The 23,191-nt window shown below is 46.3% G+C and overlaps 4 protein-coding genes across 4 annotated transcripts; 2 read left to right on the top strand and 2 right to left on the bottom strand.

Moving 5' to 3' along the window:
• Positions 1-878: 878 nt before the first annotated feature.
• On the bottom strand, positions 879-10,181 carry Pmar_PMAR017781 (hypothetical protein; the record flags this gene model as incomplete). Its single annotated transcript, XM_002776861.1, has 28 exons — positions 879-1,059; positions 1,265-1,387; positions 1,436-1,516; positions 1,577-1,680; positions 2,005-2,092; positions 2,150-2,301; positions 2,514-2,665; positions 2,972-3,089; positions 3,134-3,213; positions 3,300-3,421; positions 3,481-3,584; positions 3,630-3,736; positions 3,951-4,103; positions 4,444-4,587; positions 4,693-4,761; positions 5,069-5,333; positions 5,607-5,836; positions 6,076-6,189; positions 6,238-6,368; positions 6,702-6,920; positions 6,973-7,083; positions 7,489-7,581; positions 7,627-7,777; positions 8,063-9,401; positions 9,426-9,535; positions 9,583-9,752; positions 9,879-10,002; positions 10,105-10,181. 28 exons carry the CDS (start codon positions 10,179-10,181, stop codon positions 928-930), a joined length of 4,863 nt encoding a protein of 1,620 aa, XP_002776907.1. The 3' UTR covers positions 879-927.
• A 2,126-nt stretch (positions 10,182-12,307) lies between these two features.
• Pmar_PMAR017780 (1-acyl-sn-glycerol-3-phosphate acyltransferase, putative) lies at positions 12,308-13,791 on the top strand (the record flags this gene model as incomplete). Its single annotated transcript, XM_002776860.1, has 8 exons — positions 12,308-12,517; positions 12,634-12,753; positions 12,797-12,907; positions 12,961-13,057; positions 13,106-13,207; positions 13,257-13,348; positions 13,394-13,513; positions 13,600-13,791. The coding sequence occupies 8 exons, from the start codon at positions 12,308-12,310 to the stop codon at positions 13,789-13,791; spliced, it is 1,044 nt and encodes a 347-aa protein (XP_002776906.1).
• A 1,053-nt stretch (positions 13,792-14,844) lies between these two features.
• On the top strand, positions 14,845-20,008 carry Pmar_PMAR017779 (cathepsin b, putative; the record flags this gene model as incomplete). Its single annotated transcript, XM_002776859.1, has 6 exons — positions 14,845-14,977; positions 15,741-15,874; positions 18,878-18,948; positions 18,994-19,075; positions 19,401-19,507; positions 19,912-20,008. The coding sequence occupies 6 exons, from the start codon at positions 14,845-14,847 to the stop codon at positions 20,006-20,008; spliced, it is 624 nt and encodes a 207-aa protein (XP_002776905.1).
• Positions 20,009-20,835: 827 nt separating this feature from the next.
• Positions 20,836-22,282, bottom strand: Pmar_PMAR017778 (hypothetical protein; the record flags this gene model as incomplete). The annotated part of the gene is made up of 3 exons (XM_002776858.1): positions 20,836-20,957; positions 21,306-21,468; positions 21,743-22,282. 3 exons carry the CDS (start codon positions 22,280-22,282, stop codon positions 20,836-20,838), a joined length of 825 nt encoding a protein of 274 aa, XP_002776904.1.
• Between the last annotated feature and the right edge of the window lie 909 nt (positions 22,283-23,191).

The following is a 23,191-nucleotide window of genomic DNA, read 5'->3' as shown; positions in this document are numbered from 1 at the left end:
TGAAAGACAAAGCCAATTTGGGGAGAAGCTGAGAAAAGTTTCTGATTGAAAAACCGTAAATCGGCTCCTACTAGAAATGTAAACTGTGTCTCCTTGGGACAGATCTGTTGACTCATCTCGATTGACTTTTCGCATGCAGGAGAATCTCGGACACACCAAAGTGCCTCCCCAGCTTCGGCTCGTCAGCCGCCAACTTTCTGAAAAATATAACAAACACAAGAAAAACAAAATTACTCACCATTGGTATTCGATGATAATTCGAATTGAAATCGTGCAACATATGGAGATTCAATCGTCACCTATCATAACTTCTCAAAATCAACCACCTTAACATCACTGCTACATCATGACAGGTCTCAGCACGCACCGGGGGCGGTCTTCGGCCCACCCGTATTGTTACGCCCGGGAGGAGGCTCACATCCTCACAAAAGTCTCGGTTCAGCGAGAGCAATAAAGAAGCCATCAAATCGCAGATAAATCAGCACATCACCAACTACAGTGTGTTAACTTTCAATAGTGCAAAACGAAAATATGTTATAACTTAGCTAATTTGACCATTGGGAATCTGAAACCCCGACCATTTCGAAATACATTAATATATATAATCATCATCGGTCACGAATTGTTACCGAGTTCGGGCGAGCGATGCATTTATATACTGTCAAGATGAGATTATGACCACTCGGTCGGAGAAAACTTAGAGAAGAATTTGCATGATGTGATGACATATGCCAATCTGTTGCATCTGCAAAAACTAGACAACTTACTACGCTAAGCTCAGTCGGGCGATCACTACAATTGCATTCAGCAAAATTTTATTGGAAAAGTAGTACAGCACCGAAAGTGACAACCACGTGAGAACTCAACTCCATCCTGGCAAAACTCACTCACTCGAATGACAGTATTTTCATCAGAAATCGCAACAACTCATTCTTCAGCCGCGAATGGCACCAGGCCGAAACGGATCAAGTTCTCGAGCCACGGCTCGACGTGTCGGTCTTTGGCGGTATCGTATACGTGTCTTTCACGGTCACGCTCGGTGGTCACGAAGGCCGACTCCTAAAAATCATCAACTGCGTCGCGAGTCACAAAATTCACTCACCACCACATTAATACTTATTCACTAAAACAACTGCGAAATTCATAAACGATTCAATTCTGCAAAATTCAGTTCAAGAATTAAAAAATCACTCTACTCAGAAAGCTCCGGAAATATTCCAAGTCCACGGACAGAAGATTGAGATAAAAATATAAGACAACTTACTTTCAGTAAAGGGCTCCAATGGTGGGTCCTCTGCACAGCCGCATCGACGCCTGACCGCGCAAAGACGTCCGTATGAGAATTACGAACATGGATTGATCGCGAAACACATTCGTGTATCGTAACCTGTAAAAAACGACATGTGCCGGGATCGAACCCGAGACCTCCGCCCACCTGCGTGTCGTGATGCTCATGATTAATCGTCTGCTTAGTGAGCATATTACTCAACATTTCCAATACCTCCGGCAACGTTACCTACCATAACAAAGATACCATTCCCCAAAAATCTTCGCTGTGCGCAACATGAATCTTTACATTGCTCTGCACCGCCCCTCTCATCGCCACCGTCGGAGTACTCTGTTTAAACTGCCCGTCTCTCCACAACGTAAACACCCCTTCGTGTGTCAACGACTGAACACCTACACCACGAAGGACATGAATTTCAAGTCGATATTAGTATAAAACTATAAGTGCTTTGCTGATAGTAGATCAATGATAGTATGTTTTATATACTATCATCAAACCATGAATATTCGTCTATGGTCAACATCCATATATTTCAACAACTACAGCATACCCCAAATAAAATGTGGTATTGTCTGTAACTTGCAGATTTCAAAAATACCATTGAAAACCACTCGCCAAGATCTTCCTAGTGAGGATATTCGTTGAATTCTAAAGTTACAGACAATACCCCATTTCATTTAGGGCGCCCTATATCGTGAATGATGATGGCTACCTACCAACGAGCAAATCCGTTACCAAACGAGACGCCAAAGCAGATGTCAACAGATTCAACGCCGAGCCCGCCAACTGCGACGAAAAATGGGCCTAAACACAACAAGTACATGCGCACAGCGAAGATTCTCCAACAAGTATCTTTCCTACCTGTAATAGCTTCATAAAGTATTCAAGGTCCATGATGACAGCTTGCACCTTATCGTCACCAAGTTGGCCATGCACCGAACCATTGAATGCGCTGAATATCAACATACGCCCGATCAGTCTATCCTGGATCAGCTCGTATTCCTCAGGAGTACCTGAGAGATCCCGAGTTCGACCCTCGGTCGCGGCTACTACGAAACTCTACATGAGGATGACAAATTTTCAGTACCAAAAGGGAGAGATAACCTCCACCTCCAACCTCATTATTTACATTAGAGGTAAACTCCTGCATCAGCTGTCGAAAATATCAACTCTAGCACTTCACAATTAATCACCAAGTTGTCGGAAAACTCCAACTTTTCCTTACCAGTCTGTATGGTGGTCTCAGCTCGCAACGCATTGGCACATCCCTGTGAATAGCCCAGCCATCCCCACTCCGTGTCACCATCGATTTTCCTGATCGCCTCTATGACCCTCCTAGCGTTGTACTCTAGTGATCGACCTGTTCCCGTATCGGCTCTAATGATAACAAGGAACAATATAGTTTCATACGTTGATGTATTTATGTTAACGGTTGATTTAATAAATAAATAGTAATGGTACTAAGTTTAAACTATAATATAGAAATAATAAGTAATTTATATCTAAAAATATAGGATACTATCAACATAATATTCCTTTTATGTTTTAAATTTATATTCCCCGCGACCGACCACACTTTGTGAAACTTGCATTTCGCTAGTGTTTTCTCACATCACAGGTGAAACTCCAGTCTCAGTTCGATTTTCCCTTTTTTTAATCAGAATTCCCCCCGCCCCCCGCTACCTGACGACCTGCAAGCCTCTTTTCTCATGCATGCGATGGAAAGTCTCGGCAAGTTCAGTTCCCTCAGCCCCCTCGGAGATAACCCCCATAGCAGAGACCAACGCCAGCTTGACATGACCTGAACATTCGGTCCGATGCGTAAATCTTGCTAATCTTGCTCACCCTTAGGATTCCTCAACATCAACTTCGTCAACGGATCATTCAAGATACGTTCCCTGTCCTCTTCATAACGATACACCGATCTGATCAAGTTAAATATATCCCGATCACAGAACGGACCTATTCCGTATCTTGCCAAGTCAACCTAAAGATACTCTAAGTCTACTACTTCACAATGACTTCCACTAGAGCCACCGGATCCTCAGGAAGCTCCTCCGTGCCCGCCAACACCATCAGCCAGCCTCTCGACTGCTCCACATCTCCCACCACCTCATCGTAAATCGACAATACCTAAAACACACAAACAATAATCGCTTCGCTCCGCTAAGCCCACAACAAGACATCATCACCATAAAGGTTTCATAGCTCCTCAGCATAAACTCCTTGCACCAATCTCGATCCACTATTCGCCGGTCCGATCCGATCGCCATCCGGCACGCCTCGAAAGCCTCCTCTGCAACCACACATAATCAACAATTCTTAATAAAACTCAACTCACCAAAATCGTCTCTCGTCGCTTCAGGTCTCCTGGTCACTGCTATCGCAGCGATCGCCGCTTCCTCCAGCCCTCTCGTCTCCTCTGTGAAAGGTGCCGTTGCTTGCACTCTGAATAACAACTCACCTGTGCGCCCAAGTGTATCCCGGAGGATGAAAATATGTTAATCTCTTCTTCAGTTCGTGGAAATTCCGAGGAAATTCTCATTGGTTTCTCTACACTTCTACCCAAATTGGTACGTAAACTTCTACAATCAATGAAGGCACTAAGGAGAGCGAACATATATTCCCCCAACACGGCTACATCCTCCCCAGAGGACCTCACCTATAGCACACAGTAAGCCTGTTCTTCACCGCGAGGTACTGGTCCATATTCTCTTTGAGTATTTTCGACGCCAGAACGTTGCAAGCGTGGTAGTAGCTATCCCGCGGCTTCTTCCCACCCGCCATATAGTCAGTTCTTCGAGGGACAGAGTACCTAATCACAGAACCAAAACATTGGAAAAAAGGGCACCCCACAGTAGCAGCAAGAGCTGTCGAATGCTCAGCTGTTGTTCCATCACATCACGAGTCTACATAGAAACATGTTTGAACTACCGTTGTGCAAAGTAATATTTTCAGCACCTTGAGTAATGTCAACATAATAAAAATGTAAATCGATTGACACCAACATTTTAGAAGCGTTTCGTAGGCTATAGTCGTATTACTCTCGAATTGATAAAAGCCATCTCAAAGATCTAGATATGCATAACTATTTACTTCACACTATATCTGTCGAGACGCCTCTGGACACTCCTCCCCGTACCCGTCCGCCTCACCCTAGTTTCTCCTCCAACAGTGCAGCTACATCCATGCGCTGGATAGTCCTGTCCTGGGGTATTTCCAACAGCCTCATTAGAATGTTCGTCAGAGCCCGAGCCGAACCATTCTGTGACGACTCGCACAGTACTGCAATAACATATCTACCAAAAGATACACTCTCTTCCTAAGATGCAAAACATGCCCAAAACCCTACTCCCTAGGTTGTTGCTTTTGTAACAGCACTTCCAGTAACATCCTCGTATTACTCTGCACTACCGCGCCTGCCCACGGAGCTGCCAAGCAAGAGGCCAACATCGAAGCCACATCGCCAGGTCCTGACCAACAACTATCATCATCTTTAGCAAACAACCATCCAGAAACCTATAATGCTCTCGAGGGAAGGGCCCGTTTAGATTTTTCCACATTTTTCAATCAGCTTCCCATGTAAATGTCACTTTGGGAACAACATTTTTCTTATTGTTATCAAACCCTAGAAGATTTCATCTCTTCCGAACCGCTCACCTAGCAGCGTAAACGGCATGCCCAACCATCGGCAAGCGGCCACATCAGGCAAGGTCGACTTCGATAAGGAAGCCCCCTTGGATGGTACAGGGACGGACTGGGCACTACTACGTAAACTACCGCGTAAGAGCGCCTGAGAAGGAAAATGCCTCTCCCAGGAATCGATCCGGGGACCTTCCGGTTGCTACCTCGTGATCCACCGGTTTCATCTGTAGCGTCATTCGATGCAGGAAGCCCTGGGGTATAAACCCTCCCTCAGTAAACTGTGGTTCTTCCTCCATCGTCGAGTCCTCCCCCTCCCCACTACTGCAAGTGCTGTACCCATCCGATACACTGCCCGACCTTGCCGACCTCAACTCCAACGTATCACCACTACTACTTCTACCTGATTATTGTAAAAAGCGCTCGCCCCGCGAATTCATTCTTCTACTAAACCAATTCAAATTTGCCATCTCATAGTCTTTCCACATCTCATGAATAGTACTTCACAGTGACTCCGACTCGACCAATTTTACATGTCATCGAGCAAGACATCTATGTTTCCACTCATCACTACTCTAACATAGCACGAGGGTAGTAGTACTAGTTGCGTTTCCAATGCAGAATCACTTCTCACGAGGAAAAAATCAATACCAAAATTTACAACAACCTCACCGACCTATATCTGCACTCGTAGACCTCTCCCTTTCCGAGGCCGCCTCCTCCCTCAACTGCTGCCACTCCAAAGCGGCCTTCATCGAATCAAACCCCTGTCGCTTAGCCAACTCCTGCTCAACCCGAGCCACGTCGGCTAGGAACAGACCAACCACACGAGACTGCGGGACGAAGGCCAGGCCCCCGTAGTTCTCAAAAATACTAAATGCAAAGTGTTTAAGTGATAAAACGTATCTGACAGCAAGTCCTTCAGCAACTGGGAACTCCATCACAAGTAAGAAACGTCACCCCCAAGCCAACGAATCAACAAGATTCCTCCGCACAGCGAAGATTTCAAAACGGACGAGGTATTGAGAAGCACCCCGTAAAATTCAAGAAATAAATGATACCATAAAGCGTATCTTAAATTCTTCATACTGCGCGAATACCCAACTCTCACTCAAATGAAGATCTCTCTCTCAACCACTACTCACTCTAGTTTCCTCTTCTCCTCATGTGAGTAACCAAACTCATCCGCGTGCTCCAACAGCCAAGCCACCTGCGCCGTACGAAGATACGTCGCAACGTCAGCAGCTCGACGGTCCCCACTGAAGAATACAAAACATATTATCGCTGCCACGACTGACGTACCTCACTTGTAGAGGTCGCTAGCACTCGGCAGCCTATCCAGCCCTTCAACTCGGATAGAGGGATCAGTAGAGACAGGATCTTGCCACTTCGGAGGCTTTAATCCAGGAGCCTCTATGGGCTCAGTCGGCGCCAAAATCTGATACAAAAACCGCAAAAATGAAAGACTAAAGACGAAAACAAGAGTAAATTTCTCAACCACCGAAGATCAATGCAAGTCATTCATATTATCATCCCGTTCATCATGGAGTTCTACCCTACTCTGCCATTATTGAAAATACCCTATACCACATATACAGTAGCCCCACACGAAACGTACTTAAGCCACACTCACCCAGTGCGGTGAATGCAACCACACCTACATGCACAAATACATGTACTCTAAATGCTGCATCGTCACGATGGTTAATCTCCTAAATACTACCCTAACCATAATTTTCCCATCCCCCACAACCACACCGCCCTCAGTTACCTTTCCCAACACGAACAAGATGAACTCGGTCGGGTCCAGTTCATATCGTTGCCACAGAGGATTCGCCTCCATCTCTCCACCATCGGTCGAATCTTCACTATTACTACTGCCCTCCTCCGCCTCACACCCGGCCGTTATCTTCAATGGTAAAAACATTTTCTTCCACTCCTCGATCAACTCCCTACACGCTGTCTTGTCCAAGCCGTCACCCTCCGTTACCTCATCAAGCACCACATCATGACCGCGCGCCACAAAATTCTCACAAAATTACCTGTTGGACGATACTGCTGATTCTCTGTGTTCTCGAGTCGTCTTTGAATAGTATAAGGCTGACCAGCCGACCCAACTTGCTGTTGGGTATAACATCCAGAGGAGCTGTGACCTACGACAAAATAATGCAAAAAAAGGCAAACCTTCTAGTAGCAATAGATATTGAAGATTCCAAACTGGTATATCATGAAGGCGCGACCAATCTACAGCGTGTCACCAAAGAGGCATTTCTTATTCTCTGCAGTTCACACTAGATGGTAGTTCAGGAACATGGACTTTCTCAATGTTTCGAAAAATGAGACGTGACTTCCTGGAGAAGAGAACTGGCATGTACGCTGAATATTTTCAATAGCCGCAATAGACAACTGCATCTTCTAGTGTCAAAACTGGCCCAACCCTCCTATGGCAACAACACCCTAGTGAAGTGCCCCCTCTCACAATGTGCGTTACGAACAGACGCTATACGCACGATCATCTCAAGTATGAAGAAAATGGTCACTCCCAGAATTCCTCCTACCTTTTCCTCCTCCAACACACGCTTAGCACGTTTAACTTCGTCAACGATTCGCCATATAAAGGAGTGTAGTGAAGGCACCAATACTTTGATAACCTACAATTACTCCGCTTCACACTCATACGATCCTATCCGACTTACACCGTCCAGGTCATCACGAAGGCCTCTCAAGAACTCATCTTCCTGTCCTGCTCGAACTTTCTCCATGGTATTCAAAAATACAGCGCCTCTTATGTCAGGCCTCAGTAGCGCGCCAATGATGGTCTCGCCGCAGTCGAGACCGCCAACAGGACTGCAAGGAAAAAATTATTCCAAGCAACCACAAATATCAGAAGACAAGATACAGATCAGGTTGGCAGACGTAACTTTAAATAACTATATTATTTTTTGAAAAATATTTTTTCGCTTTCCTCAGCTAAGCTCAGGAGTTTTCTCACTAATCATACAAGTATACATTCGAACTTGGGTAGAAGTGCAAAGAAACCAACAAGAACCTCCCAAAATTTCCACAACATCATCATATTGTCAGCAACACATGTAGTTGACAATGTACATATTTCCCCCACACAGTTCCTACCTGATGCTGATTGGTAGAGTGACTGGCCTCAACCGCAGTGCCGCAGTCCCGTCACCATCACACCCCGAGAAGTGGAGATAAGTCTCGTCCAAGACAAGCACCATATCCGTTTGAGCCAACCCGTCATAACCCACATGCAGCATCCTTATAAGCGCCTTAAGATGAGTTCTCGACGGCAACACCACTTCCCTCCTCAAAAACTTCGCTCGAACAGGATTGGATACCTCCACATCAACAACAGAGTCGTCACAAGTAACGCCCTTCTTAGAGACTCTGAAAGCTCCGCTCGCCGTCAGCCTAGCCGAACCAGCAATGGTAACCTTATCGCTACTCGACATGTTCAGCTCCGGGAAAACCGGCAGAGGCACCACAGTCGACACCGCAAAGGGGAAGGCGTTATCCGTTCTCGCAACAGCAGATATCACTACCCACTCCGAAGTCTCAAGGGTCTTCTCATCGGCTTCGATTCGGCCGCATATTTCAAAGTTTCTAGCACTCCCATACACCTTCGCCAGACCGTCGTCAATAAGGCCCTTAGACAGGGAAAGAGTAGAGCTGTATTCCAGATGAACGTCCGGCTCGATCTTGACATTCTCCGTGATATCATCCAATAACTTAGCGATCGATGAAGCTTCGACCCTGAGCTCAGTCGTTCCGGAAATCGCCAGATTGGATATCTCTATTGGACAGTGTACGCAACCTTTAACAACAGGATTACAATACTCTACCACCATTTCTGCTGACTGAGAAAGCATCGACACACCGGACATTTCCACCGAGAGTTTTCCCATCAAAGGAGCATCTTTTCTAAGACGATCAACCTTGCTGCCAGTCCAGCGAGCTTTCAGAATCGACGCTGAATCTTCCCTCAACTTCAGTTCGTCCAAGGAGATACTCATTCCGCCATCTCCACAATCGGAATGATACGTCGCTGCAGCACGCATGTACAGCACTTTCGACTCGCCAGCCTTCTGGAAGATTTTCGTCGTTATCACGGAAAGATCTCCCATAATCGTCGCAATCTCCACTTCAGGAACCAGAAATCTCGAGACCGCCGAAAACTTCGCCTCCACCACGAGATCGGACAACATGCGCACAAACTCATCTGGCTCCTCTTCCATTTTGACCTTACTGTGATTGCTTTGAACACACATATGATTACCCGCGGCCGTCGCGAAGTAGCCCACAAGATCGAGTCGAGCCAGCGGCAACGGTATGATCTCCTCTGGTACAACAATGTTGCGGAAGGGTAATCTTATGAGACCGCCAGCAAACGACACGAAGCCGCTAAAGCTGAGTCGAAGTGCACCGTGAGTACTCAAAGAAGGGAGAGACCGCGCTGAAGATAGACAAATCACAATACCGAGGCGCTCCATGATTTCGAAGCCCCAGGTAGCTAAACTCAGCACGCGACCACGAAAGGATCTCCGCTGAGGTCTTGCGGCAATATCGTTGTAATTGCGCAAAGCTCGTCTGAATGATGGGCATGTGATAGAGCTACAGGATTCAAGAGGACCTACTTTATATCATAAAGCGCCACTGGCTTGGTCAGCATAACCTTGACAGACTCCATAGCATTACGAGACACTGTCACTTCTAACAGAGCGTTGGTATCCTTTCCTGAGGCTATCCCCAGGCCTATCCCTGGGATACGCCGTATACCGCTAGCCAATAATAGGCCAATAGAAACCTAGAAAACTACCGGCTCCGGACGATCATTCAGATGATGAATCCTATGGCATGCCAGCGTCGATCGCATATTTCTCAATGATGGAATTCGACTATCATGATGAACAAGAGTGTCACTAAATACTACCTTAGCACTCTGCATTAGTCTCAACGGACTGCATCCCTCGTGGGAGACATCAATCTTGTTGGGAGGGGTAACAGCAAATGCAGTCTCGGGCATAGGTTGCTCATCTTTGGAGAAGTCATGGCACCTGATAGAGCACGAGTTCACAAATCAGCGGCATTCTCGATTAAAACCCCGAATGCGAGCTCGTCTATCTCATGAAACATATTCACGAGAGAAATGGAGATACATTACGATATTAAAGAATTTCTTCAAGGCAAAACACTGTGTTGTGAACACATAGACGCTGGCGATCGAAACAAGCATCGGTAGGTTCTCTACAGTACACTCATATGTAACGAATCAATCATCCCATTGAGTTTAGAACTGTCTAGTGGACCACCAGCTTGCCAATGGTGCTGCTCAGTTGGCCAAGTAAAAGCCAGCAGTACGGACACAATGAGATTGTCCGTGTGTGCAAAGGATACATTTTGCCAAAATCATTTTGGGCGACTGTTGTTGTGCAGTTTGTTGTCAGTGTGTACCACTGACATAAGACGCAACGATTCTGCCGTCTACCAGCCACTGGTATATCTGTGCGGCTTTCGGTACAAAGCGAGTATATTGTCCACTGCACCCAGTGACCAAGCCCGTCACCACAGCGACACTCCCAAATTGGGTGCACCCACAAAACGATGCGACAATACAATACCTGGTGATCAAATGCTTTGTTCTGAAAGCAAGGCGCCTGCGACCAGGTGGCACCAGTGCTCACCCCACACGAGTCGCATGTCAGACAAACTTTCTCTTCTATCCTCCTTGGAGCAGTGGCCGATCATGCATTTGACGTGGAGCTTGTTAGTATAAATCACGTCAAAATCTTCCAAGCTGGAAAGTATTGACGTGAACTATACTCAGCCGTAAATCTTCTATCAACCTCGCATGACGCGACTCGCATCGACTCTTCCCATCTTCAACCCTTAAATAGTAAGAGCGATCACATCAGTGATACCAGTAGTAGTGTTGCGCATCGCGCGTTGCGCAATCCGTAAACATAACTACGAACGCTAACAACGAACGCTAACCACGCGGCTTCAGCAGGATGAGATATACCACCGGTCGAAGTGCATCGAGTCTATGCCACCCTCAGCTAGGTGATTAGATTGTAGCTCATAACAATACGATCTATCGATACGAGCGCAAAAGCTCTATGCCCAGCATCGCTATCGACTTCACACGTGAGCAATTTGAAGCCCAATGTGAAAGCCCAGCGATGGAGCAAGCGCGATGAATTGAAGCGGCGGGTCATGATATGAATCTTGTGAATCTCTCTTCACCATACAGAATACTCAAAAAGTAATGAGTCGTTCCTGTCAATCAAATTCCCCAAGCTACATCGTTCGTAACTGATTATCTGGAAATTTCAAAACCTTTCGAAATCATTTTCAAGCAAAACCATTTTCCTCCCAGAAACATATGCACGTATATCCCACATCCAAAGTTCCACGAAATATCGGCATAATTCGAGCTGTCACATCGTGCCTCGCAATTCTCAACCAAAATTATTGTCGAGAATCCCCAAGACAGAAAAGATACACTATGAAAGCAGAGCGCTGACACTTACAATTTGGCCTTAATTTTACATCCTCCTCGCAAGCTCTCTTTCGCTGGCACAGGCTCTTGTCGAACTCGTGAAGTAAAAATCTGAACAAAGCCGAAAAATGCCGCGCTGACGAGTCGAAGAAGTATATTACTGCACTAAGAATCGTCAATATGGTTGTTATAATCTTCCACACGATTTGGAATTGCCATATTAACAGTTGGTTGAAGTAGCGATTAGAAAACACCGGGTAGGGCCTCATTAATTTGCTGGGTACTCCGGCTAGCCGAGAAGACGGTTTCGAGTACTGCGACGATGCGGTCATCTGAGGACGCGATCTGTTGGGTCAGCTTAAATCTACGAGGGAATTGAATGATGCTAGGCCGACGAGTAACCTGCGCTAGAAACTTGTGTGATATTAATTGTTTCGCTCCGCTATGGCGCGCGATCAACTTTCAAGAGAAATACACAACACGAGGTGAGTTTTGATGAGTTTTATGGATGGTGCGGGTTACAGGTTAGCTGCTTTATCGTATTAGAATGGATTATGCACAAAGCAAGGGCAACAGAGAGAGTCCATTTCAATAATGTTCGGAAGGGACTGTATTCACTAATACGGAGCTGTATGGTGCGAGAAGATGACGGATACTGCAAGGCGTCTGATGATTGCACCAATAGTATTGCGCCTAAATAGGAAGCGCTGACAACAGGTACTTGCCATTACGTTACGTTATTGTACTGGCGGGCGAGGGATTATGTCGCAGTATTAACCGCAATCCGGGATCGAACCAGGGACCATCTGATGACTAGAACGACGCTATTGTCCTTCCATCAGTACCATTTGAATTGTAATATGGCAACATCAGCCAGCAGTAAGCGTAAGGGGTCGTCTTCGGATGAAGGCAGCTCTGAGGAAGGATGCCACGAACCTAGTGGTGGCCGCACGACTAATAAAATCTTGCACATTACACTGTACCAGAAGGTCGAGCAGTTAGTGCGGGCTGTGGTCTTGTTGGTGCTCCTCATCACCTCGGCACCATGTTTTCTCGCGCTGTTGGCTTTGGTAGTACCAGGGAGGGTGGGGTATCTTGTCAAACGGAAAGATACTAGGTTGGCCATGAAATATGCCAAACATGCCCAATCAGTACCATTTTCGGCTCGTCGTGAATTATCCATCAGGTTTACTTCCTGCCCGAGAAGAGTCATCTCAAGAAGCAAGTCCGTACCTACTGCTGCGTCGGTGTAGGCCGCATGTTCATGGCCGCTAGCGGCGTCCAACTGTCTGTTCAGAACCGTGAGGTAGTTGCTGTTTCCACAAGCATGTCAACTCGCAGTCTTTCAGGCCTTGTCCAAGCTCCCTGCTATGGATGAAAACGGTGTGCTCATGCTCTTCACCCACGGCAGCAACCTCGATGGTTTCGCTATCAGTGCATGCTTTGATATACTCTCAAAGGTCATCCGCAACTCCACCACCATCGACCACTTACATCTTCCCCCTTTTCTCAGGAGCAGCTTCCTCTCGGTGTTGTTGCCAAGAAAAGCTTGTTCAAAATACCCATTCTCGGCACTCTATTCCGACTGACTGGAGTCGTGGCTATTGATAGTGAGTATCGTTTCTATCGCTACTCTGTCGGGATTCTCATCCACTCAGGGGCGAAGCACAGTCAGGCGATCAGCCAGCTCGACTCGGCAGTCTCCCATATCGACAGCGGTTATGTCGTTGGAGTGTCGCCCGAAGGCACCAGAAGGAGGAGTAATAGTTGTATGCTCATCTCGAAAGACTTGATAGCTCGTCATCTCAGCACCTTCTTGGGGACCAGATCAGCTGAAGCCGTTCAAGAAGGGACCGTTCCATATGGTCAGGCAGATAAAAAGCAAGACCTTCCTCCCAGCTGTATGCTCTCCCCTTCTTTTAGTGTGGACTCCTTATTCCTTTCAGACACTCTTCGGTGCCAACGCCGCGTGGCCCCCGGGAAGCCTCTTCCCTATTCCTGGTGCTAAGGTGACTGTCAGGTTTGGCGACCCTGTCAAGGTGGACGCTACCAAGGACGTGACCGAGGTAATAGTCCGAGTTCCGGTATTCGCCCGTTTGGTTACTTGCTGTTTCCATACTTCACTATTCTGTGGAGAGACGTGCCACGTCAGATACAAGCGGAAACCAGGGAGTTGTTCAAGAAGGAGATTGTAGCGGGGATGGCTGGCAAGCCCTACTCTCAAGACACTGCCTTCAGCCTAGGCACGCCCGTGCCTCGGTCTTCTCTGTGGAGTAGTACTTTACTCCTATTCCTTCCCCTTGTAGCGGCTATAATGTCCAAGCTGGCCTTGCATCGTACTTGATGACAGGCGACGACTACAATACACTGGAATACTTGAGTGTTTAGCTTTGTTCTCTCCTCATAGTTCTTGGGTTCTCAATAGTCTCTCACACGTGTGTATTGCACACTCTAGACGCATCAGTGTAAGATTGTGCTATTGCGGTAGGTAACACTGAGTGTACAACTACACTCCTGAGTCATGAGGGGTTCGTCGACTGTCGCCCAGATGTTGCTAGCAGCGTGGGGCTAGTAGAGATTGTTATGGGTTGTGTAGGGCAACGCATACGATACGAAGGAGGGTTTTGTCACAAAATGACGGCATGCATACGTGTTGAATCGGGATTGGATGACCGTTCCTGACCGAGAGGAGATGTAGCCGTTGCCGGTATGTTATAACACGAGATGTTGATTATATGGTATTACTACAGTGGTAGGAGTTTTCTCACTCCAACCGTTTTACCCTGTTCAGTAAGGCCTCTTAGTTGTTATAGCTCCTAGACTTGGTTATGTGTAAATCGACCCTGTTGGGTCATATTACCTACCTTTGATGGTTAGTTGTGTGACCCTGACTTTGCGAAGTTGAGAGATGAAGAAGTAACATGCGTTGATAGCTTGAGCGTAGCTTATGTGTGTACGCATGCGTACGCAAGGATGGATCTGTAAGAGCAGACTTTCGTGGTCCTTTACAATGTAGTAGAGTCATTTATGGATTTTTTCGAGGATTACAGTCCGCATTTCCGCTACCAATCGGCCGCAGTTAAAATACCATATGATGTCAGTGCCTACCTTCGGGATCGTGTTGCCAGAAGCACTAGCTTCGACTACGTAAGGTATCAATTGACGGACCCAATCACGTGAGCACTCTATCCCTTCCATGGATTTCCTCGTTTTTCAGTCTCTTTTTACTTACTCGTCATTAGTCATACTCTCTCCATTATTAGACGGTTTGTGCGGTTTGGGTGTATCGACCGCGCCACGCCCGCGTGACGTAGTTTGTACTTGCGTGCCTTTGCGCATGCGTGTCCTCATTCGTTCGAAGTGATCATCAAACATCCGTCACTACCCCTTCGTCTCTATGCCTTCGACTCGTGTTTCTAAGAAGCCCAACGAGCCTGCTCAAGGGTCTGGCGATCCCCCTCGCTCACACGACGCCACGCCATCTGATGAAATCGTAGATCAGCTGGGAGCATCATTGTTCTGTAACTGGTGTAACACAAGGAAATCTTTGGGCTCAAGAAGGTGAATGTTGCGATCCAGGTGAACCCCTTCTCTCCAACAGACATAAAGCCTGCGAGCAGATGAGAGGCTGCTTGATGCCCATCAGCTTGGTATTGCGACTCAGCCTTATGTGTAAACTCATTAGACCCCTGCAATTATTCTCGAGCACATCAATACTAGTAGATAAGTTATCTCGGATAGCGAAGCAGAAAACTGACGAGCTTAATGAATGTGGTCTAGCTACACATTGTATAACTCAATTCTATCCTCTGCAGTGCAAGAAGATAGTGGTGCAGGGTCTGCACCGTTGGTGCAGACTGGTGCAGCACCATTATCTTGGGCATTGTTGGACGAATCGTCCAGGATGAATAGTACTCGTCACTGACTCAGAGTCTGAGTCTTAGACTAGAAGTTCCAATGATGAGACTATCTTACCATTGAAACTCCTAGTCTGAGTCAGCCGTATATTTCGCCGCCAAAGCCGGAGCGGCACCCCAGTCATGGTCAGGACTTCTATATTTGACCAGCTTTAATGAACGTAGCAGATTATCACCACGAAAGATGGGGCTCCAGCGCAACGGAAAAGTATCGTAGAGGCACTGTATAGTACAGGTCCGGTACTACAGGAGTACTCTTCGTGATAAACTCGCGAATCCCCTGCCAGAATCAGCATGCCAAACTTGAAGACGCAGAATGGGTCTGTTAACCAGAAACCGTAGTCGTTTATCAAGGTCATGCCGTTGTTCTCGACAGGGAGTTGCATCCACCCTGGCTCGTTCCAGGAGAGGTACGCTTGGAACCACTGTATTCGCCAGGCGGACCGGAGTGGACGCCACGGCATGAACAGACTCAGTCAGCACGCCCACCAGCAACTGGTGGATGATGAAGTAAAGTGTCAGATGTGGTTTGATGGATGGCCGATAGTGGGCCTCACGCACAGGTTGTGTGCGCCACAGTGTGCTTGCGTCCAATCATGTGCACGCGTGTTTTGGCTCGGGCCGAGCAATGGCCAGTCTCTTATTCGTACAACCCAAGTCTGAGTCGTAGTAGGCCCATCCCATCAGATTTATGTCTTAGTAGTTAGTTATTGACCTTGAGACTTAATGGCATCTTCTATGAGTCGTGTTCATGAGGCGGAGCCCGGTCAAACTCTCATATCAGTGATCATCACAATTGCAACTAGGATCGGTAGCAACAACAATAACAACTGTTGGTTGTTGTTCACACTCTTCGGTGTTGAACAACAACACCGAAGATGAAATACATACATATGCAGCGCGTGATATACTAGAACATAGCTCAGATTAACTTACTCTACACTCCACAAGCTTCGTGTAGGGTAACATACACGTGGCCCCGCGTCAAGTGGCAGAACGAGGGTGTGGCAGGAGGATATGCGCCCTCCTGTTGACTAGTTTATTAGCTGTGTTATATCGCTGGTTCGCTATATGTAAATCGACTCCGTTGAACGGAGCCCGGAAAGTAGAGACACGCTAACGTGTCAATGCGTGAAACGATCGATTACATTGAGAGTCTTCCGTGGGATTCTATTGTGGATTGCCGTTGGCACTCCTTCCAACCTTGTCGACCGGAACTAAGTATTATTGCATATTCGTATTCACCTTTGGGATTGTGTTGCCAGAGCTACTAGCTTCGACTCCCTATAGTATCAATCGACGACCCGATCATGACCTCGAATAGATTCGTTCACAACAGTGTCACTGACAGTGACATGCGCACGCATCACTGACAGTGATTCACTGTCACTGACGGCTCACTTATAAAATAGCAAAGGAGCAAATAGCAAAGGAGCAAATAGCAAAGGAGCAAATAGCAATAAAGTGCCAATTAGCTGAAATATATAAAAGTTGCCGCTAAAAGTGCTACTATGCAGGGTTTCCTAAACGCGCGCTGGCGAATTATTTCTTGTGGATGAAACCTCTAACTACGGGGACTGGGAGTCGGGCACTGTCCGCGACTAATCTGAAGGCGATCACGATAGCTCGGAACTCGCGGGAACGCTCCCCGCTGCCTCGTGAATATTCAAGCCTACAGATCTCGCGTTTGGCTGCGCACAGCAGGTACACAACCCTAGACGCGTAGCGGATAGCCCAGCGGAAGCCATAGTCCGTATGATGGGTATGGACTTCTGCTCACCCGTAGTCTCGGTTCGTGGGTTGGGTGGGATTCCGAGTTGAGAGACGGTAAACTAACAGACGAGAGGTGGCCAAGGTTCACGCGGGTCGCAGAACCGCACTCCCTTCGTCGATGAACAAACCATATCCGACTAGACAAACTCAAACTCACAGAGCGGTATCGTGAAACACTTGCACCCTCTGGCTAGGAGGCTAGCTGAGATCAACAGCACACAAGTACTGTCCCCGGCCGTTGCGGTTTCATCATCGATAAAACCCTGCGGGATTGACCTGACCTCAGCAAAAGTTTTCGTTTTTCGCGGCAATAAATAATTCCGCCGACAACAATAAAACAAGTAAAAGAAGACAGAAAAATGGAGGAACCGGGAATCGAAACTTGCATGTTCCGAGCGAGTCGCTCGGAGCGACAAAAATCACAGTTCATCAGCTAGAATGAAAAATCATAGTTTTTCGCGTATTTATTCTTGTTTTTGAAGAGTGTCTTGAGAAGGCTCCTTTGCGAATATGAAGTTCGCGGTGATGTCATTCTTTGCAAGGTTCGATACGCGTGATCGTCAATCATTGACTGTGATCTCGAATCAACGATGCCGCTGTGCCACGGCGGGTTAGATTTATCGAAATTTACTATGTCAACACCAAAAAGTCGATGGCGTGGTGCTAGTTATTGCAATTCCAACCAGAATGATTGGACCAGCCGAACGGTTCCGGCCACACCCATTGCTGTAGAATCTACAGTGTAGATGCTTATTTGCTTATGCCGTTCTGCAAAAGTCGTGTAACAACGACGGCAGCAATAACAGAAACATGCAAGATGATAGATTCCCAAAGATAGACTACCGAAACATTATCATGAATAAGGCCAACATCATCAGTGCCAACGTCGTTCTGGTCACCTGTTCTATTGGTGAAGAAATATGAGAGCTACGCGGCGAAAGAATTGCAGCAGAAGCGGTCGAAAGAGGACGAGCGTGGAAAATGATTCTCCGAATGCAATTCTCCGAGAATCGAAGTAGTTTCTCCCATCACTGGAGTCTAACGACCATGTACGCACTCGCAGTACGGTAGGCACCTCAGTGGTGCTCAGCTGTTGTAGGCTACAACTTGTAGCTGCTACAAGTAGATGTCTCGGTGATTGGTAGATAAAAGTTTGCACGTTCCTCAATATCCTTCTCATGCAACCCCTACATGGTCGATAATAGTAACTCTGTGAAGGTATTCTAGTGAATCACTGGGAATCAGTGGGCCACTGAAGTGTTAAATGATCGCCTATGTATCAAGTCCAGTGGCAAAATCCGGGAGATTCTTTCCGCTGGTTACGTCACTTCTTGCAGCAATCCCGAACATGGATGTCTCCAGTCAATTCCAACCACGGATAATGGCTAATTGGCATCGCTTGTTTCTTTTCCCAATGTGAGTGAAAATTGAGACATACCTCATTTTCGTTGGGAAGGGCTGCAATGGTGGGAGCTTTGCTGAAGCCATGAGCTTTTTCAAAGATCATGGTGTCGTGACTGGTAGGAATCTCTACTACAGATCAACTGATCCATGAACGACAATCCTAACCCTTGAAGGTAATGACTTCAAGCCACAGGATCAACTGAGTGAGGCTGATGGTTGCTGGCCGTATCCGTTCCACAAGTGCAACCACGTACCAACGAAAGGAACTGGATACCCAAAAATGCAAGGATGTGAGTCAATCGCAGGATCTCGTATGATTTAGATTTCTGGCCGTAGGTGGTTCATCAGCCTCTCTCTTCGTGTCAAACAACATGCACTAACAAGGCATACAAGACGAGCTTAGAGAAGTGAGAGGAACTCAGGTGGGGAGCTGATATTCATTTCGACGTCAGAGATGTTCATCGAGCGAAAGACTGGAGAAAGGTACCAAATGATGTTCAGAACATCAAGCAGGAGATATTCGATGACGGCCCAGTAAGCTGCTCAGTCCATGTTACCTGGACTTGTGAATGGGAACTTCTCGCCATTCCTGTGAATCTTCAATTGTGAAGTTTAAGCATATTCCTATCAATTGGTAGAGCTCCTATTGTAGGAGAGATTCATCCTCATTCATGTGATCTCAAGAATGATGGACGCTGTACCAAGTATCGATTGCGTAGGATCTTTCTTGGATGAATAGCCCGAGCCCACGTTCAGACGAACTCAAACCCAAGTTGTTGCAAGTAGTACTTGCCAAGTACAATGCGATTACGATGCATACACCGGACGATGTTATGCTTGGAGCATTCTGTTATTTCAGGTCTGCAGCGCCTTCAAAATGTACGAAGATTTTAGATATTACAAATCTGGAGTTTACGTGCCAACGACCAAGGAATTCGAAGCCGGGCATTCAATTAAAATTGTTGGGTGAAGAGTTGCTTCCGGTCGAGAATATTGGTTGGCGGTGAATTCGTGGAACGAAGAGTGGGGTGGAGATGGACGAATAAAGATGACATTTGGAAAGAATCGTTTGGAAAAAATAGTACTTTCTAAAGAGCCAGATATGTGATCAGTGGATCGTTCAGTTCGTATCTTCCAGTTTTTCGCTCATATCTCATTCAGTTCAGTGGATGATTCAGAGTCGTCGACTCTATTACTATCTTCTTCGATTATCAAAGCAGATGAGCTTGAACTACACTAAATCAGACGGCGCTTATGGTGCGAGGTTACATGGATGTTCCGCAATATACCATTGGGATTTCATTCGATCCGGAGGTCTTCTTTGACGTTTTTCACTTTTCATGTTTTGTTCGACAATTCGGTATTGCCAGTCTTTGGAAAGATGTGGCTTGGACTTGGACCGAGGTCCTCCAGCCTATCTGTCAGTCCAAAGGGGAAAAACCCAGACCCGGACGATCTAAGCCATAACTGGTCCTAAAATATCAGACTTCTCGTGGCGGAGGAAACGTACGACGGTTTTCCAATATCCTTTGAGTTAACGAAACACCGTCTGATCCCACGTAGAACCTAAGATTAATAACAACTCGAAGATCTATGAAGTTCGACCGTAGCAGACTAACATACTAGCTTGACGCTAGATACACAGCTACGTCACAAGTACAAGACAATTATGGAGGACAATCTTCTGTGTCTTCGAGTGACTACGACATTCTCGCTTCTCATTATCAAAATCCGCTGAATCCCGCACAGATCCGAGGACGTGACTGTTCGACGGGTGTAGAGTTGTTCATTCCAGAGTTCGGAATCCGAACAGCCTGAGCTCATAGATGAATTGTAGTGTTCCCGGCCTGTGTAGACCGTTTACTAGAATCAGCAGGATTATCACCACCCTTAGAACTCGACGGATACTGTGACATAGAAGGTAATTAAATTTGAGCTTGTAAGTTACAAGTTGTAACTAATTCATACATTACATTAAAACTTTCTCAATATCGACTAGCTTTACGCTAGGGACAATACACAAGGGCGCTTAAGTATCATTGACCTAGTAGGTCACACGCCACAGAGACAGACGACTCGTCTGAGACGAGCACAATGATGTATCATAGCAAATGAGAGAGGCGGTTTACTACATTACAGCCCCCCTAGATAACCATCACGATCTAGCAACCTTCTTAGCTCGTTCAACAGTCTCCATCAGACCAGGAGACTCACCACGTAGACGTTTCGAAGAACGCACAGGCAAAACATCCTTGGCTCGATTCTCTTCTCGTAAAGCTTGTTGAGTACGTTCTTCAGAAGCCACTGCTGCTTGGCGACGTTCCATCTAGTTCAAGAGTCTTATAGCGTTTAACGTTACCAGGCCAGTGCATCTCAACACCAGAAGAAGTAGTAACCAAAACATGACGACCGCGAACTAAAAGCACTGGAAAAAGACCACGGAACGTAGGAGAAAGCTCATTCACACGTTATGTGAAGACATAAACCAAAACACCAGGCTTCAAGTTCGACTCATATCGAATAGTGGGATGAGACCATTCTCGTTGATCAAGCCATTCATTCAGAAACATAGTCAACAACTTCTGCCGCTGACTATCAACCCGACCGTATGTCTCAAGAATCTTAAGAACTGTGATTTTCTTAATAAGAAAATCACATAAAGACTGTGGCTATTCGATCGTGATGTCATCATCAACGCCCCTCATACAAGGTACAGGAAGCACACGACTATATAAGAGCAGTGCCGGACAGATTCCACTCTCACCAATCTCAGAATGATTAATCAACCATTTAACCTGGGCAAGAATCAGCTCATCAGACCACAACGATCCACTTGCTAGGGTAAACTTCCTCATAGCCTCAACGATCATTCGATGCCGTCTCTCATAAAAGCCTCTATTCTGTGGATGATTCGCAGCATGGATGGTCTATGAAATACCAACTTCTTTACTCCATGACTGAACTTCTTGAGAATTAAACTCACCATCAGAGAATACACATCGCGGCCATCCACATCGCATAAATATTATACACAATCCACGGATGAAAGAACCCGCCTTCGTATCAGGAATAGGATCGAAATCACAGAATGAAGTATACCAACATGTAACTGTCAAAAGCTTACCGCCACCACCCATGTGAACCACATCTACCCCGACTCTCATCAAGCCGTCGGAGTATCCGAAGTAGGTCTTCTAGTACCTGAGGTGCAAACTCCCTACCAGCTTGACTCGCTGTCAACTGACAAGTTGGACAAGCCTGAGTCACAGCACGACATAAATTATCAAGCTTGGGAAACCACGCCCAAGACTGGAGGAAGAACTTCAACTGCCGTCCATTAGCATGAGTATCCGCATGAGCTTGCTCAACAAGATGTCTACGACAAGACTTAGGCAGTAGCAGTTGCTTAACGCGGGTACCAGCAGGACTAAACCGTTCTACACGATACACCGTCCCATCAGGGTCAGAGATGACACCAGACTGTCCTTTTAAAGCCACAACCTCTGGACACGTCAACTGTTCCCTTCTCACCTCATCCAGATCACAGAATTTGGGGCAAGCACAAGGCTCTACAACAATATCACTCCAAGACTCTACATCATCATCAATGACACAGATATTCTCATCATTAGGATCATTTATGGCAGCTAGCATACATGACAAAGGATTCAAAGTAACTACCACACCATCTTGACGACCACATTCCAGAGTGTCAGCTTCCTTCTTAGAAATCCTAGCCATAGCATCCACCAAAGATATACAAGATGATCGATTAACCCATAACGTCGCAACCACAGACCGTTGATAATCCATAACCATATTCATCTCATGTTCATTAGCACAATGGTTAGTTTCCAGTGAATGCCAATGTCGGTCACCAACAGAATTCATATTATCACCGACCACAATGACTGGCTCCATACAGAGTGGTAAGAAACGATGAAGCGACATTAGCTGAGCTTTACGTTCCCTGAAAGTAGAGGACTTCTTCATATCATTATTAGATAAGGAGCCTCCATACAAACACGATGGCAACAACATAAGAACTTCATTACCACATATTCATATGCAGCAAATCGGTTACCCGGGGAATAACATTCCCGAGCTCCGCCATCCAGCCCATCGCTGTAGCTCCCAACGAACGCATCTCCCATCGAGGTATAGGCTATATTTTACAACACTATTATAGTGTTGTAAAATTCGCCGAGCTTCCTCAGGTGATGCAGTAGAGAAATTTCCTCAGAAGGAGGACATGCATGATGGTCCAGGACAGAAAATTTTTTATTAACGTTTATATAAACATTCGAAATTTTTTTGTAAGTAAAATTTTAAAAATTTTACTTACAAAAAAAATTCGAATGAAAATTAATTTTCAGTTGAAGTGATTGAGTACTAATGAGCGCAGCAAAGAGGTAGATAAAGTGTCAACAACAATTAACATCAAAAGCATGAGTACAACATAACGCAAAAAGTGCTATTCAGGGACTCGCGTCAGAGTCGTCATCGCTGCACTGGTTCCCAGCATTTGGCAGTTTCGATCTCATACTTGGTTGAGAGGCAGAGACTTCACTATTGGGGTTGTTTGAAAGTACTCTGTCGATGACTTGGGATACCTGATATTTATTTTGGCGACGTTGAGCATCAGCATCG

This window comes from Perkinsus marinus, assembly GCF_000006405.1.
Source record: "Perkinsus marinus ATCC 50983 genomic scaffold scf_1104296953018, whole genome shotgun sequence".
Classification (NCBI taxonomy): domain Eukaryota; phylum Perkinsozoa; order Perkinsida; family Perkinsidae; genus Perkinsus; species Perkinsus marinus.
The sequence above is the reverse complement of the archived record's forward strand: the minus strand, read 5'-3'. Positions and strand labels throughout refer to the sequence as shown.